At 41.0% G+C, this 17,132-nt stretch overlaps 1 protein-coding gene across 9 annotated transcripts in view; it reads right to left on the bottom strand.

Moving 5' to 3' along the window:
* BNC2 (basonuclin zinc finger protein 2) overlaps positions 1–17,132 on the bottom strand; it is a 460,748-nt gene that overhangs the window by 308,809 nt on the left and 134,807 nt on the right. For all 9 annotated transcript variants that reach the window (XM_065907673.1, XM_065907672.1, XM_065907675.1 and 6 more), the window contains one exon: positions 226–426. In XM_065907673.1, coding sequence (XP_065763745.1) covers positions 226–426 — 201 coding nt within the window. The remainder of the gene's footprint in view (positions 1–225; positions 427–17,132) is intronic.

The following is a 17,132-nucleotide window of genomic DNA, read 5'->3' as shown; positions in this document are numbered from 1 at the left end:
ATGCCTTTCCTTTCCTTTACTTCAGTATCCTTTCCCCCTTTTCTTTTAAGGAGCCCTTAGGGAAGCCGAGAAGTAACCCTGCTCGTCCCAGTAACAGTTATGACAAAACAGAGCCCGACTACGAAGTGATCAAGATTTCAAAAATGTTTAGAAAGGAAAATACCAGAAACAAAAGTACACATAACAATTCAAGGTTTCCTTAAAAAAAAAAAAAAAGTAACTTACCTGTTGGGACATTCTGAATAAGAGGTTAGTGTCAGCGTTTTGCCATGTCCCCATGAACCCTGGTTCAGCTGGAGTCGTTCTGGTTCCGAACTGCATGGAGTTGTCAGTACAGGAGTCTCTTAAAGTCAAGTCTCTTGCCCTCTTTGGCTCTCTCTCTCTCAGTGTCTCTCTTTCTCTCACATCCACTTCTGCCTCTTCTGACTGAAAAGTGAAGGTGGATTTTTGAGCCTCTTGGCAGCCAGTAGCAGGAGTGTAGTGTAGTTAAGAAGCTGGCTGAACTGTGCATTTCATTTGGGAAGGGGGAGATTGGGGGGAGGGAGGGGGTCAGAGCTTCTTTTGCACCTTCTACACAGACACCCCTATCATTTATGCATAGATTGTGGCTCCCAGAGCTTGCCTTGGCTCGGTCTAACAGCTGCCTGTCAGGTGTGCGGGCAGCACTGGAGACCCAACCATCAGCTTCAAACTCGCAGCCACTGCATGTCATTGGATGGGAGAGCTGAGAGTCAACTGCACTGTTCCACTGTCAGGCACCGAACGACACCCTGCTCTAACCCCTCTCCAGACACACTCATGCACACTCCAGCCAGCACCGGAATCGGGGACGGTCCACGGGGCAGGGAGAGGCTGGGGCCCTTCCCAGGGAATTTTCCCCAACAATGCTTTCGGGTATAGCATGCAGTATCTGACATTAGTCTTTGCTTTAACATTTGTAAACTACTAGGCTTGAAAACATTTTTCCCCCCTAATTACACTGGAAGAAAGAGAAATACTCAGCTGTAAGAGAATGTGAAGTTGGCTTAGGTGTTGTCTAAATGTTAGCTCCTAAAAGAAATAGTATGTGCTGGACTATTTATAATCACATATAAACTCCTGGAGAAAATAATATACATAGTGATGTGACCTTACACTCTAAAAAGTATATAAATAAACCTAGCAGGTTTTTGAACATAGAAGATGCACAATAAACATTTGCAAAATAAATACACACTATTTACAATACAGTTCCCTCGGGGCATTAATTACTCAATTGGATGTTAAACAATAAGAAACTGAATGGAAAAGGAAAAAAGTGTCCCTTTTCTTAAAGCTCAGTAAGTAGGGAAAAAAAAATCCTTTGTTAAAGTTCCTGGATGAAGCTTCTACAATATCCTTTCAAATCATAAAAAAGAAAAAGATGAAGAAAAAAAGCCTGTCCCATTTCAGGCAAAAAGTAATGAATATAAAAATTCCACTTTTTCATTCAAGATCTCTATAGAAAAATTCTATAACATTTTCCAGCCTGATGAAATATAACCTCGATAGCATGTCGTATTTTTAATTAAACCCAGTTTTAAAACAAAACATCTATTTATTAGACCGTATTTATCTACCTTATTTATGGAAAAGCAGAACTGAACAAAATGCACTGTACATAAACAGTAACTCCAAAATGGAAAGCTAAATTCATGTCATCTCATAAAAGTAGTCAGCAGGAAAAAGCCATCCTTCCTAAACTTAAAATGTAAGGCACATTAATCTTCAACCACCTACAAATACCGAGGACAAATGTACCACTCTCCTTGCTCCTTCTTAACTCAAGAATAACAATAAACCTTACTCTCTGAAACAACAAAAGAAACGGAAAAGAGCTTCAATGGCAGCTGGGTGTCATTAGTGGACAATGAGAAAAGATGAGAAAACGTGCACTATGTTGACACAAATGTGCCTTCCCCTCTAGAACCGCCATCTCCTGAAAGCTTTTCTGTTAAACTTCCCTCCGGTTCACCACCATTAAGCACAAAAAAGTCTCAAAAGCAGCAAATTCAATATCTGAAGAGAAACAAACAAGAACCCGAAGAATTGTTGCCTTAAAATATATTAAGTCCACCTGTGGTCAATAAAAATATTCTGGGGTGGGGGGGGAGGCAGAAAAACCCTATGAGTCAATTGTCAACAGTGACTGTACCTTTCCAGCTAGCTATTACCCACTTAAACTCCCTCTAAAATTTGCTAGCCTCTTGATTTCTGAAGTGGCACTCAGTGCCTCAGTCAAGCTGCCTGCTCAGCTCCTGACCTTCCCACTAATGGCTGTTATTTGTGGGAGGCTTAAGGACACTGTCAATAGCAAGCTTCCTCCTTGCTCCTTGCAGGCTCTTGTCTCGCTTTGCGTGTGTGCTCTCTCTCGCCTGCCTCTGGCTCTCCTGCTCTCACCCTCTCGGCTCCCCCTCCTTCCTTCCTCTCTCCTTCACTCCCTCTTCTTCTTTTTCCAGCCCCCACCCCTCCTTTCTTGCAGTCCTAAGGTCCTCTCCTTTCCCAAGTATCCCCCTCCCCACCAACCCCCCCCCCCCACCACCACACAACACAAAAATCAACTGGCATGCAGCAGCAAGCACCTGCAGTAATAGACTCTTTTATTAAAACTGTTATTCTGCAAGACTTGAAATTCCCCGTGGACCGGGCCATGTCAAAGCCGATATAATTAACTAGAGGCTCAGCAACGGATCAATTACCAGACAAGCAAGTGATAGTGAAATCAATGAAAGATCATCAGCCACATTATCAGTGTTGCAACTCATTAGGGCAAAACTGAGAAATGTGCTCAAAGCGAGCCCAAGCAAGGTGGCATTACAAAACAAAGGGCTAATTTGGAGACCCTGCTGTGAACAATCTGTAACAGAATTAGCCTTTTTTCCCCCTAAACTGCACAGCTCTGTAACTAAATGTGACAGACTGAAAGAAGCAGTTTATTAAGACACCAACCCCAAGTTTATTTAGTTCATAAACTCTCTCCTAGAAAATCAATACAGTCTGTACAGGGTTATTAGGCTGACTAGCTAATACATCCAAATCTGGTCTGCCCAGCTGACAAAATGCTACCCAGTCTAGGCAAGCTGAGCTCTTTCAGAGGGCAAAGCTTGGGTTGCCCTAGATGAAACAAGTGTATAGTGTAAATTACTAGTACCTGGCATGTAACTGCCAAGGCACATGCCTTAAAAGCACCAGGTTATCTAAGATTTTTTTTTTTTTTACTAAAAATCTATCATGCAATTCTGCACCTGCTAAATGGATTTGATCAAACAAAATTTTAACTTGTTTGTAAGAACAGTCTACAAAGAAGACAAGCTTTCATACGATAAGAGGTAACAATTAACCCTGACTTACCAAGAAGTGAACAGGTAAACGAAAACAAAAACCTCAGGCATAAACACATACTGTGCTTTGCAGATTTTAAGTTTCGAACAATCGTTTTTAAATCGAGTCCTCAAAATACAAATTTTGACTCCTCTAGAAACCTCCAAAACGCTTGATTTGAACTTGCCACTTACTTCCACATAGAAACACAGCATGCAGAGTCCTCAATTCTAGGATAATCTTTTGTCTAGCAAGCAGGACACCTATAAGGACACATGTACAAAAAATACACATCCACAAGGCACAAACATGACTTGTGAGTTTGTCTACTGGCTATATAATTTGCAGATTGTAAAATAACTGTCTAGAATCATTTGTACTAAAATTACTTAAAACTAGGGGAGTAGAGGCAGGCATCACTTCCACAGTTTTCTGCTGTCCTCATCCATGTATTTCCACTGAAAGAATCACAAATACTAAAGGCTGTATGTTGGCTTTCTCACTGTTAGTGAGAGTGAGAGACAAACCATGAGGAGAAATACACCAATTAGGTCTAAATGGCACCCAAGTTAGTAAAGACATTGTGAGAATGTGAATACATCCACCTCATCACAACATGCAGCAGATATACACTTACGCAAAAGTAAGAAACTCAGATGCAGTTTACAATATTAAAGTAAACCGGAGAACTAAAGAAAAACAAAAAGACAATAGCTTTTGGAAGTGATTTCTTATGTTTATGATGTTTACACATTTAAAATATCCCAACAAAAGGATTACACTATAAGCATGACTTCAGTGTATTGGCTCTAAGATACTAAATCCTAAACTTCAAAAAAAAAAAAATCTTCGTTCTCACAAGACTTTAATAAAATCCAACTTATAGATTCCTGTAAACAAACATTTGCCCCCTAACTTCTGAGCTGGTATTTACCAGGCATCTCATAGCTCATGTTTTTGAGTAATCTATAAAAAAGTTAAATATATATGTATATTCTAAACCTATACTACAGATACCAATGTTTCAGATAGTAATCAAAAGTTGTAATTACAAAGAAATTTTAGTTTTTAAAACCTTTTTGCATACAACTACATACTGTGCATGTACCCTCAATGAGATCCAATTAGTTACAAAGAATTTGCATTTCAGTTAGTGTGGGATAACAAGACTACAGGGAGGTAATGCAATTCCACCAGCAGAGTTAGAAAGTGTGTTCTTTCTTGTTAGCTCTGTAAGCAATAATTCCCACAACCGACTATTTTAAATGTTACTGATCTTTTCAATATTTGGGTATTGAGATGGGTTAGATTTTTCCCTCCATTAAAAAAAAAAAAATCACATGTTGGTACAAATATTAGCCACAATGAACACCTTGAGGAAACAAATGAGCTAAGGATTTTGTTTTGTATGTTTGTATATGCGATTTTTGGGGGGTCGGGGGGGATACTGTTTTTCTTTTTAACGTTCATTATTAATTTCTTTGAAAACACATTGCTTTCTTAAAATAAGTTCCATAAGTGAGGTAAGGAAGTATCACTGAGACAGTTCTATGTAAATATATGTGGTTTTGTGATAAAGGCATGCATTTAGTACACAGAGAAAGTACTCAAGGATTTTCCTTTTTTCAGCTATGTTTCCAGCAATGTAAATCCTAGGCAAATATCAAATAAATGTACGGTTTATAGACACAGTTTAACAAGCATCTCTAGGACTTCCGCTGGTTCACGGAACAATACCTGTAATTCCCTGGGTTCAGTTCAGCAGCTGTTAACAGATTCTGTAATCTGTAATGACAGTAAACTGGCCTTTGCTCTTCTTTTATGCACTATTCATTTTCAAGGCTTGGTTAAGTACAGAGCTGGGTTAAAGATCAGTGGTTTTTCATGTGACACACGCTGGTATTCATCTAATGGCTTGTCAAGACAAAACTGTCCTGTTCTTGCCAAAATAATAAAAATGACGCTCCACATCGCATGACAATCAGCACTTCCTCGTGGCAAAACAACTCAAGCTTTTGTACTTCACTTATTTTATAGAGAAAAAAAATTCTTAAGTAATTGGCTATCCAAACCTATGTGCAGAATTAGGCTGCTGTTCTCAGAGGAGATTTTTTAAATGTTATGACCTCTCAACCCTCAATGTATAAACTAGTTTCTAATCAAATCAGACTTCAGAGTATAAAAAGAATGCTGAAGCTACAAATTCGTATAGCATTAACGTATATAACTTAATATATGCAAATTATGCAGAAGCAGCAGGCTGGGCCCAGTCACAGAGGTGGGGGTAACCAATTGAGGAAATGTCATTTTTCCTGAGAACAAAGTATGGGACTTGCTTTGCAACATCTGTTGGGCTGTGTGAAATGTTAACAGATGTCTTAAGTGAAAAAAAGGAAAAAGAATTAATAAAGGAAACCTCCTCTGAACAGATAATCCACCCAAATTTCCATATTCCGGAGGAAAAAAGTTGACAGCAACCTTTTTCCCCTGTGAGACCTGCCATCCCTACCTTATTGTGTAAAATTTCATTTTCTATGTGAGGCTAAGGGGAAAAATTTTTTGATTCACTATCAAGAATAGAGAAAATGTAAAAACAATAATTTCCACTGAGGTTTTCCCTTTGTGAATAATTATATCATAATCTAAGCTGCCTGTTTTCCCTTGAGTCACATAGGTCATTTAATGGGAGGACAGTGAAAATTCACCCCCCTCTAAAAAATAAAGCGCACAGAAAAGATGAACTATTACTCTGCCTGCATGTTACAGGAGAAAGGAAGGAAGGAAGAAGATTAAAAAGGAGCTCATAAGGTATGTTAGTTGCTCAGTCGTGTCTGACTCTCTGCGAACACATCGTCTGTACCCTGATAGGCTCTTCTGTCCATGCAAATCTCCAGGCAAGGAGACTGGAGTGGGTTGCCACTCACTTCTCGAAGGGATCTTCCCAACCCAAGGATCAAACCTGGGTCTCCTGCACTGCAGGCAGATTCTTTACTATGTAAGCCACCGGGAGTTTGGATATGAACACATCTCCTGGAAAATCCAATAGACAGAGGAGCCTGGGAGGCTACAGTCCGTGGGGTCACAAAGAGTCAGACACGAGAGTGACTTCACTTCACTACACTTAAAGAGGCCCATCTTCACAAATAAGAGTCACCTGTCACACCTGCATCTCCCAGTCCCCACTGGCTCCTAATTTCCTCCCATTACCAGCCTTGTAAGAGTTGAAGTACCTCTCTTTCAACAGCCAAGGGCTCTACAGAAGTCTGATGATCATGAAGAAATATTTTGGATTCTACTAGTGGGATTTTCTTTTTTTTTTTAATAAGTCACTCAGTTGTGTCCGACTCTTTGCGACCTCATGGACCATATACAGTCCATGGAATTCTCCAGGCCAGAATACTGGAGTGGGTAGCCTTTCCCTTCTCCAAGGGATATTCCCAACCCAGGGATTGAACCCAGGTCTCCCGCATTGCAGCTGGATTCTTTACCAGCTGAGCCACAAGGGAAGCCCTGGATTTCTGCATTTAAATTTTGAGGAAATCAGAAAACTTTTTTCAGATTCTCATTCGTGTATCAATTTACTGGACGATCGAGGTAAACTTGAATGCAGTTGCCTTTAAATCTAGATTTAAATTATGAAGAATGTCTGCCAACTACTGAATCTAACCCTGTGTCTGCTCCTTATGAATGTACTGAACTATGCACCTGTATTCTTCAATAAATTTTTCTCTCTGGAGACAACAATCTTATTATTTATTCTCTAAAAACTTGGGACATAAATTTGGGCTAACAGTTCATGGATTAATTAATTCAAAATGCAGTTCAAGATCTTTACAGATTCAAATGAAGAGAGAAAAAAAAAATGGTCTGTCCCCTTGGATTGCCAGTCTCGATCATTGGCCCCTCTCTGCTCTACGAGTCTGTGTTAAAATTGTACATGTTATGTCCTATTTACAACTACACCATCACCAGATGGCTCTGGCAGCCTGGGCTGGGCATTTCAACGTATAGAAACCTCAGCCAGGAGAGCCGGTGAAGATCTCATGACGAGAAAGGCAGGCATGCCTTTGGGTTTTGGTGAGCCTGGTTTTTGCCAAAGCTGCGTGGGTACTAAATCACGCTCTGGTGTTTATTCACAGGAATATCACATTAGAGCACATGACCAAAAAATGACAGTAACTGTTGACCACCCAAAATTGATCACTTACACTGAAAAAGCAGCACTGTGTGACCTCAGACTATGGGGAAGAAAGCCTCCTAAAATGAAGTTTGAACAGGGCAGAGATTTAAGTAACGTTCAGCAGTGGCAGGCACATCTCCCATAAGCAAATGCTACCTAAGCACCTCATCTTTCCCTGGCGAAAGGGAGAAATCATTCTGGTTGACACTTGTCTCAGTACCAATTGGCACAATCCATGTGATACAGCATCTGCTGACAGCCTAATCAGGGGCTCGATTTCAGAGAAACACATCAAGGATGTGTTTTCAGGGACATGTCCAAATGCCATAATCCCTTGATACACTATAAAAAAATAAAAATAGAGAACTTGGACAGGGTGTGGTGGATGAGGTAGTTTATAAAATGTTAGGGGAATGATGAATCCTTAGAATCAGGCTATTTGCAGATGCAAAAGCATCTGAGGTAACATGAATCTCAGCCTCCAAGGGGGGGTGGAAACATGTTACCTACCCTATTTGGACTTAAAGACAGAAAAATAACTTTATTCATCTTTTTTCAGCTACAGACAGTGACAGTGGCTTCTTTCTACCATAACCTGAAGTTCATGTTTTATGAGAAAGTCTAGAGGAAAATGACACGTAACATGTTTCCTTAAACGAGCATACAGCAGGCAATTATTTTTGTATGACCATGAAGAGTTGTAAAGATAGTGCTAATTTCTCTATTTACTTCCTTCTAAAGTCCCAAGACCTGAGAAACTTGCAGCCCCATTGAAGTTATCATAATAATAGTTCAAATTACTGTCCTGAAAGAACATTGAGATTGACAGACACCCAGTTAACCCAATTCTTGCTTTCAGAGCTGTCACAGAATAAAACAACTATGTTGAAAGTATCCCCTTATATGAAATTCACAAACCTGAAATAGTGTAAAAAGTAAAAACACTTGAAGTTTCATAAATTTCAGAAAAAAACAGAGGCTCTATCATATATGTACATATTTAAATGAAGACATGTTAAAACAAAGCAAATATGAATGCACGTGAAGATTTGTCTTCAAAATTAAGGAACTTGAGGCTAGAAACTCATTAACAGCATATTAAAAACAGAAACAATTAATGGTTAACTGAGTTCTGAAAAGTGATATGACATTTGGTGAGGAGTAGTGTTTATAAGGAGGGGCTTCCCTTGGTGGCTCAGCAATGAAGAATCTGCCTGCAATGCAGGAGACGTGGATTTGATCCCTGGGTCAGAAAGAACCCCTGGAGGAGGGCATAGCCACCCACTCTAGTACTCCTGCCCAGAGAATCCCACAGACCGAGGAGCCCGGCGGGCTGCAGTCCATAGGAGCACGTGGAGTTGGACACCGCTGACGTGACTAAGCACTATCCGCAGTGTCAGTAAGAGGCACAAGGAAAGCCTCCCGGTCAAGGTAATGCCCTGGGCGCGCATGCATGCCAAGCTGCTTCAGTCCTGTCTGACTCTTTGGGACGACTGTCTGACTCTTTGTCTGACTATTGCCATTCACACTAGCAGTAGTCAACTGTCAGACCTGAAGGATACTACCTGTACAGAAAAGTGTACAAATCATGTGGGTATGTAAGTTGGTGAATTTTTACAAAGTGATCATACTCAGAACCACCAATCAGATGGAGAGACAGGACACTGGGGCTTCCCAGGTAAATGGTACTACTACTGAAAATGGTGAAAGCAATAAACGAGAACTATGTAAAAGAAAGGAAAAAAATAATAGTAAGGGGGGAGTAGGAGAGAAAAGGGAAGAGGTCAAAGAAGGGAGATACTTTATCACATTCAAAAATCATTCATGTAACTGCCACTAAATGTACTGCTAGCAATGATATTTTTTTAAAGATAAGAAGTGTGACTGTAAATACCTGAGTTTCACAAAATAAGTATGACTGTGAAACAGTAAAAGGGAGGGAGGCAGAATACTTGTGAGTTAACTTAGCTAGGTGATGCAGGAATGGGAGTGTATCCAAGAGGCTTAAACACACCTCAACTTGAGAAGCATCAACCCCACCATAGGGGACTCTGACACATGTTTGCCCACCTTGCTCGCTGAGCCTGTCCTCTGACTTGTAATTATGGCTATTTGGAGTGGACACTGAGCGTGCCTATTGAGAGGTTGGAGAGAAAATTACACATACTCTACAGGCAGTATTATTTGGAGACACTGAGTACATGAAAACATATTGAACAAAACTGCAAATACACTCCTCTAACCACCTAAACACATTTTAAGAGTTAAAAGTCTTCAAGGCTGACAGTGTCCAGCCATCAAATAAACAAATCCTGAAGAGAACAGAAGTAACTCATTGGGAAAAACTGAATAATTTGCTAACTGATAAGGCATATACTTCTTTTGCCCTGACTGGCTAGGTTTATAGCTCCCTTTTCTTCCACATGTTATAAAGACAAACATTTTCAACTAAGTATTTTTAGCCACTGTTAGGGAATACTGATCAAAGCCCTACTTGCCAAATATAAGGTTTGGGGAACATGAAAGTTAAGACACAGACCCTACTCATGAGAAGTTTATAATCTAGTACAGGAGATAAGCCAGCATGCTTATCTGGCTAAGCAACCTTAACGAAACACAGAACATGTTAAGAGAGATAGTGGCCGAAGTGTATATGACTTAAGAAAAGGAGATTCCTTCTAGCTGGTGTGGGAGGAGGAAGTTTTCAAACAGAGGCAGCATTTGCACTGGAACTTAATTGATAGTATTCCTTAAAAAGTGGTCCATCTGAACTGAAAAGTAAGGTGGGATCTGTGTAGAACGATAAAGAGTGAAAGGGGTGGACTGGTCAACGGGAACTATTATACTGAAAACAGTCTGGTATGCCACGAGGCCAAGCATGCCCAGTCACTCAGTCATGTCTGGTTCTTTGGGACCCCATAGATTGTAGCCCACCAGGCTCCTCTGTCCAGGGGGTTATCCAGGCAAGAATACTGGAGTGGGTTGCCATTTCCTTCTCCAGGGGATCCTCCCAATCCAGGGACTGAACCCATATCTCCTGCATTGGCAGGCAGATTGATTCTTTACCACTCAGCTACATGGGAAGCCTACACCACTAGGAAGAGATGCCATTTATCCTGTTGTCCATCAACAGTAAAGATGCTGAAGGCATCTCACCAGCAGCACAGTGTGATCATTACTATACTGGAAGATTTAACTGGCAATAGCATGACAGACAGACAGATGGACTGAAGTGTGAAAAGACAGAAGTGGAGGCATCAATTAGGAAGCTACTATAACAATCTGGGTAAAAAGGCTACAGGTAATAAGCCTGGAGAAAAAAGAGCAAGATACAACATGGAGGTAAAAATCCAGGGGAAAAGAATGATAATGTGTATAACAAAGGAAAAGAGTCAAAGGTGACACAAAAGCTCTGAAATTCTGAGCAGGGAAAACAGTAGCACTCTCAACAGACGTGGGAGTGAACAAGTTGGTGGGAATATACAGTAAGCTCAGTTTGAGAAAACAATTGATCATCTGGTGTCTAGGCAATTAGAAACATTCAGAAAATAGGTTGACATCATACTTATCGGATTTGAGAGGCATTAACAGAGAAGTGACACAAAAGGTAAAAGAAAGTGGCCAAGGTAAGCATCTTGGGATGCTTATTGTGGGAGAAGATGCTTATTGTGGGATGGCTATTGTGGGAGAAGACAGAAGGAACAACATCAACAGGGGTACTGTGATTGTTCTATATTCTCAATGGCAAGAGAAGTCAGCATTCAGAGAGATTTAAATATTCTAAGAAACCACGCTACTTCCTTTAGAGTACAGTAAAGCCAAGAATAGTAATGAAAGTGAAGTCGCTCAGTTGTGTCCGACTCTTTGCGACCCCATGGACGGTAGCCCACCAGGCTCCACGGTCCATGGGATTTTCCAGGCAAGAATACTGGAGTGGGTTGCCATTTCCTTCTCCAGGGGATCTTCCCAACCCAGGGATCAAACCCGGGTCTCCTGCATTGCAGACAGATGCTTTACTGTCTGAGCCACTAGAGAAGCCCAAATATAGTAATAAGTAGTAGTAAATGTAGTAAGAGCAAAACAAAGTACATAGGAACGATAAATACCAAAGTCAGAATCCCACTTTAGTCTAGGAGGGCAGGTCTTGAACTTAGGAAATGACAGTGGGTACAATGTAATTATAGGGCTTCCCAAGTGGCGTTGGTGGTAAGGAACCGGCCTGCCAATGCAGATAGACGTAAGAGATGTGGACTCAATCCCTGGGTTGGGAAGATGCCCTAGAGAAGGAAATGGCAACCCAATCCAGTATTCTTGTCTGGAGAATCCAGGGACAGAGGAGCCTGGCGGGCTGCAGTCCATAGGGTCACACAGAGTTGGACACGACAAAGCAACTGAGCACGCACACACGATGTAATTAGGATGGTAACCAGGGGCTGAGATGTCTTTGTACATTATTAGTTCTTAAGCTTAAGAAAATGGGTGTTCATCATACCAGTCCTCACACATATTTGTGGTTGCAGTATGTTATATTCTGTCTTGTAAAGAGAGATGTCTTCATGGGCAAATAGGTATAGAAATTATGTATGTAATCTAGACTGGAAAGAAGCAGAAAACAGAAACTATTCCATGGAGAAATTTTGCAAAGAAAGCAAGTAAAGTAAGAGAAAGTGGTCTGAGAGTCCGCAGGGCTTGGGAGAAGTTAGTTGTGTTCATGTGTAGATGGTTTGTTTTTCACTAGAGGGGGAAAAAAAAGAGTCTATTACAGGCAAAGGGGATGAAACCAGGGGAAAAAAGGATACTGAAGATCTAAGCCAGAGGGAAAATGATATAAAAAGGGTTTTAGGAGAGCATGTGATCAAGAGCACAAATGAATAGGGTACCCCTAGACTTCCCTGGTGATCTAATGGCTGAGATGCCTCAGCCCCAGTGCAGGGGGCCGGGGTTCACTCTCTGGTCAGGGAACTAGATCACACTTGCAACAACTAGGAGTTCACATGCCATAGCTAAAAATCCCACATACAGAAACTAAGATCTGACATGGCCAAATAAATATTTTTTTTAAAAAGGAGGAGAAAATAAAAGTTTTTTTCAGAAACCAAAAAGAGAAAAAAATTCCGTGGTGAAAAAAAAAAAAAACACACTAACATACACACACATATCCAAAGTGGTAATGTAAAAAGCTAATTTACCATCCATCTCCCCCACTAAACTGTAGAGTGGTTGAAAGCAAGAGTTTTATCTATTGTTGGTAAGCCAGGACCCACCACCGTGCTTAACACATAGTAAATGCTCAGTAAATGATAGCTACACAAAGCATATGATCATCTCAGAAAGGATGAGGGCACCAGCTGAGACAAACGGGACAGGAAGACATCAAGGGCTGCCCAGAGAGGGGCGAGGAGAGGGTAACATGAAACTCTGAATCGGTGAAGAAAGGATAAAAGCAACGGCAAACTGCACAAAGGACTCAGCCTGTTTCCTTCAAAACTGTGACAAGTTACAAGCAAGCAGACTGGGTTTAAGAAATATAGCTCCCATTTCCCATCTGGGAAGTGAAATGCTTAGAACCAGCAAGGAGATCTTAATACAAAACTGAAAAATGCCTTGTTCCAAACGTACACACTGACTTGCGATAATACACCTACCTCTTTGCCTTATAGCATTCTTATAGGATTCAGTTCTTATCAAGATTTGTAGAAAATTATTTAACTTCTATTTAGATGTCTCCAATTCTAAGTGTTTACCAGGTAGGGTTTTTTAAACACTTATGAACTAGCTAATGAAACTCCCCAAAGCAAACAAAAATCAAAAAATGTTATGCTTTCTCTGGATATATGCCCAGGAGTGGGATTCCCGAGTCATATGGTAGCTCTGTTTTTAGTTTATGGAATCTCCATGCTGTTCTCCATAGCGGCTGTACCAGTCTACATTCCCACCAACAAAAGATACACGCACTCCAATGTTCACTGCAGCACTGTCCACAATAGCCAGGATATGCAAGCAACCTAAATATCCATCAACAGAGGAACGGATAAAGAAGATACAGTACATATATACAATGGAATATTACTCAGCCATAAAAAAGAAGGAAATAATGCCTTTTGCTGCAACATGGATGGACCTACAGATTGTCAGACTGAGTGAAGTCACAGAAAGGCAAATATCATATATCACTTATGTACAGAATCTAAAAAAGGGTACAAATGAACTTATTTACAAATCAGAAAATAGAAACACATGTAGAAAATAAACATTAAGGTTACCAAGGGGATAAGGAAGGGGAGAGATAAACTGGAAGGCTGGGATTGACATATACACACTGCTGTGTATAAAACAGATTAACTACTAAGGACCTACAGTGTAGCACAGGGAACTCTACTCGGAACTCTGTAACGATCTATAAGGGAAAAGAAACTGAGAAAGAGCGGATATGTGCATATTGTATCAACAGATTCACTTTGTTGTTACAGCGGAAATTAACACAACATTGTAAATCAAGTAAACTCCACTAAAAATATGTTCCTAAAAAAGCAATGCTGTGTCACACCTGTGACCTGAACAAAGGACTGGAAGATGTGGAATAATGTCACTTGACTAGCAAACACAAGAGGAGGCCGAGGGGAGCACAGACTCACCCCTTCCTGCGATCGGCATTCAGAGCTGCAACCACAGACCAGAGTCACCCAGCTCTGCACCATCAGTCTCCAGGCACACAGAACAGAATCCCTCTAGAGAACAGGAAATGCTGAGTCCCCTGGCCAACCTGTGCCACCGCCCAACGGTCACCTCGGGACCTGGACAAAGACATTCATCCGCTGCGCTGGCAGCCACTCCAACCCGGCCTCTTAACCTAGTCCTTTCTGCGGGGACCACTGTCTAAGCAACCTGTCATAGAGCTTTATAAAGCAGCATTAATACTGCGGGCCAAAATGAGATTGATCTTTGAGCTTCGTGGTCTCCTGTTGTCAACAGTGCATTATAAAACCAATACTAAATACTTTATAAACAGGTCTCCCTACAGTGTATTAGACAAACAGTGCATATTTCATGCCCCATAGCTGGTAGCCACATATCCATCAGACTAATAAATTATTTATTAGGTGCTCAGAAGTGCAATAAGAGTCAATAAACTAACTTCTGAATACTTATAAGCTACTATTTCATTGGAAATTGCACCTGAACGAAAAAGACCAACCCACTCCCTGAAGGGGGCATGGGAGCTTTCAGCCATCTCATGCGCCCTGTTGGAGCACAGGCCACATGCGTGAGACGGGACACATATTTCTGGGACCTGAAAACTGTCTTGGTTAATGAACTTATAAAAAAGAGCACCACCCAACCCTATGTTCGTCTTCTTTCTTTTCCATATAGTCTTCTCTGGTCCTACCAACCTTGGTGACAACTCAGGGAAATTAAAATTGGTGGGAACATTTCACCCTGAGTCAGACCCAGTGACAACCACCACCACTCAAGCTTTCCATCGGGCATCTCCAAAGAAACCATCCAATAGCTTGCATGTACCAAGCTCTCTGCTACATGCACAGCATAGAATTTGGGACTCACAAATCTCAGGTTTAAGAGTGGCACTTTGTTTTTTTTTTTTTAATTTTCAGTTCAAGGTCCCGAGACTGTAGCCACCCACTGATACAGTCCCTGGTGCCCAGTCCAATGTCATCAGGCCTCTCTTTCCAGGTTCCACCCCTCTGAAGGAAAATGACCTTATGTTCAAGAATGTATTTCAGCCCTTCAAGAAGGAATTTCTTCAGCTGGGAGTTATTTCCCAAACTATCAGAGGCGTGGACCTTTGTGTAGCATTGCGGATGCCATGGTTTCACATGCTGGCCACATTAATACTGGAGAGCAAGCATCTGTAACCCACAGCTGAGTGTGCTCCAGCCCCAAAGCACCCGCAAGGCCGATGCCAATGCAAACCACTCTTCCCATCCCACATCTGAACCACACTGGTTTTCTCCAGGAGCCAGAGGCTAAGATACAGTGCTGAAAATGAAGATTCTTGGGTTCTTTCCATTCACATGATGGATATAGAGTATTGAGAAGAATACAGCCGGGGGGATTGGCTCTTTTTTTTTTCTCTCCCCTTCCATAGCAAATGAATAAACCATCAAGAGGTTTACAGTGTCTAATGGTGTTCCAAAATATCCTAAGGGAAAAGTCCAAATGGATAAATATAGGGATGTCTACACACAAGTTTTGGTCTTTCTTCTTAAAGTTTTATCCCCATGTTTTTTGTTGTTGTTGTTCTAGTTGCTAAGCTGTGTCCAACTCTCTTGAGACCCCATGGACTCTAGGCCACCAAGCTTCTTTGTCCATGGGATTTCCCAACCAAGAATACTTAAGTGGGTTGCCTTTCCTTCCTGACGCAGGAATCGAATCCTCATCTCCTGCATTGCAAGTGAATCCTTTACCATTGAGACACATGGGAAGCCCCTCACCCTCATAAGCTGGCATTTTTAAGACTGAAAAATATTTAACATGGGTAGGAAAAGTAAGTGGAAATAAAGGAGAAACGTGAAAGAGACCTTCACTTTCTCAAAGAGACCACCCTGAGTCCTAGAAATAATGAAAGAGCTGATGTAAAAATGTAAGACAAGACTAATTTCTGACATTGCTTTTGCTACTACAACCACTACAGCTAAGATGATTATTCATATTAATGAGCTTGGTGTGTAGATAAACTATAAAAGATGCAGTCTCTGACCTCAAGTACTTATCTCTGTCTTTTGGGATTTACTCCTGCTACATTTACTTTTCTTCTTCATACCCTTGCCCAGAGGAAGTGATCATCACTCAGGGCTTGGAGCATTTCCATGGGTGGGGCTTAAATATGGCAACAAAAAGGGAAGGAACTTTTGCCCTTGGGCAAAGACTCTGTCCTTGCCCCAGAGCTCTCCAAGTCTAGTTTGTGACAAAAAAGAAATAGAAACTCTCTGTGAAATTCTGATGCTGGCCTCACTGAGCTCTATCAGGAAAATCGGATAAAGTGTGAAAGCAGTCAGCATTCCAGGGCTCTATCACTTCAAGCAGGGCATCCACATAACTGTATCAGGACATACAAATGAGCTAATATTAGATAACTGTCATGATCCACCCTTTATACTCAGCTATCTGTGTTCTATGTGGGCTTATAAAGCTTGTCAGAGATATCCACAATGAGTTGTGCCCAAGTGGTTCTGCAGTCAGATTACATAGGTGTGAATACCTATGGAATCTTTTACTAATCACGTGACCTTGGCAAGTTACTTACTAGTTTTCCGAAGCCAAAATTCCTCATATTTAAAAAGGAAATAATACCAGCTCACCAAAGTGCTGTGAATATTAAGCATTTTGATTAGTGCCAAAGGTTTAGCTGACTGCCTAGCACATAAGTACTCAATAAATATTAGGTGCTGCATATATACGTCTGAAAAGAGATTCCTAACCAGAAGCCCTCCGGCCAAGTTTGTTTTGCTTGGCTCCCTTCATGAGTGTGTATGGGTGTGCAAGTATGTTTAATTCATAGTCAATATGCTTTAACAAATCAAGAAATTTTAAATAAAAACTATGATTCCCAGCTTTGGGGTGAACAGGGCAAGTATCAAGGAACTAAAGACAA

This window comes from Muntiacus reevesi, chromosome 17 (assembly GCF_963930625.1).
Source record: "Muntiacus reevesi chromosome 17, mMunRee1.1, whole genome shotgun sequence".
NCBI classification, from domain to species: Eukaryota; Metazoa; Chordata; class Mammalia; order Artiodactyla; family Cervidae; genus Muntiacus; species Muntiacus reevesi.
Note: the sequence above shows the minus strand (reverse complement) of the source record. Positions and strands in the feature narration are given on the sequence as shown.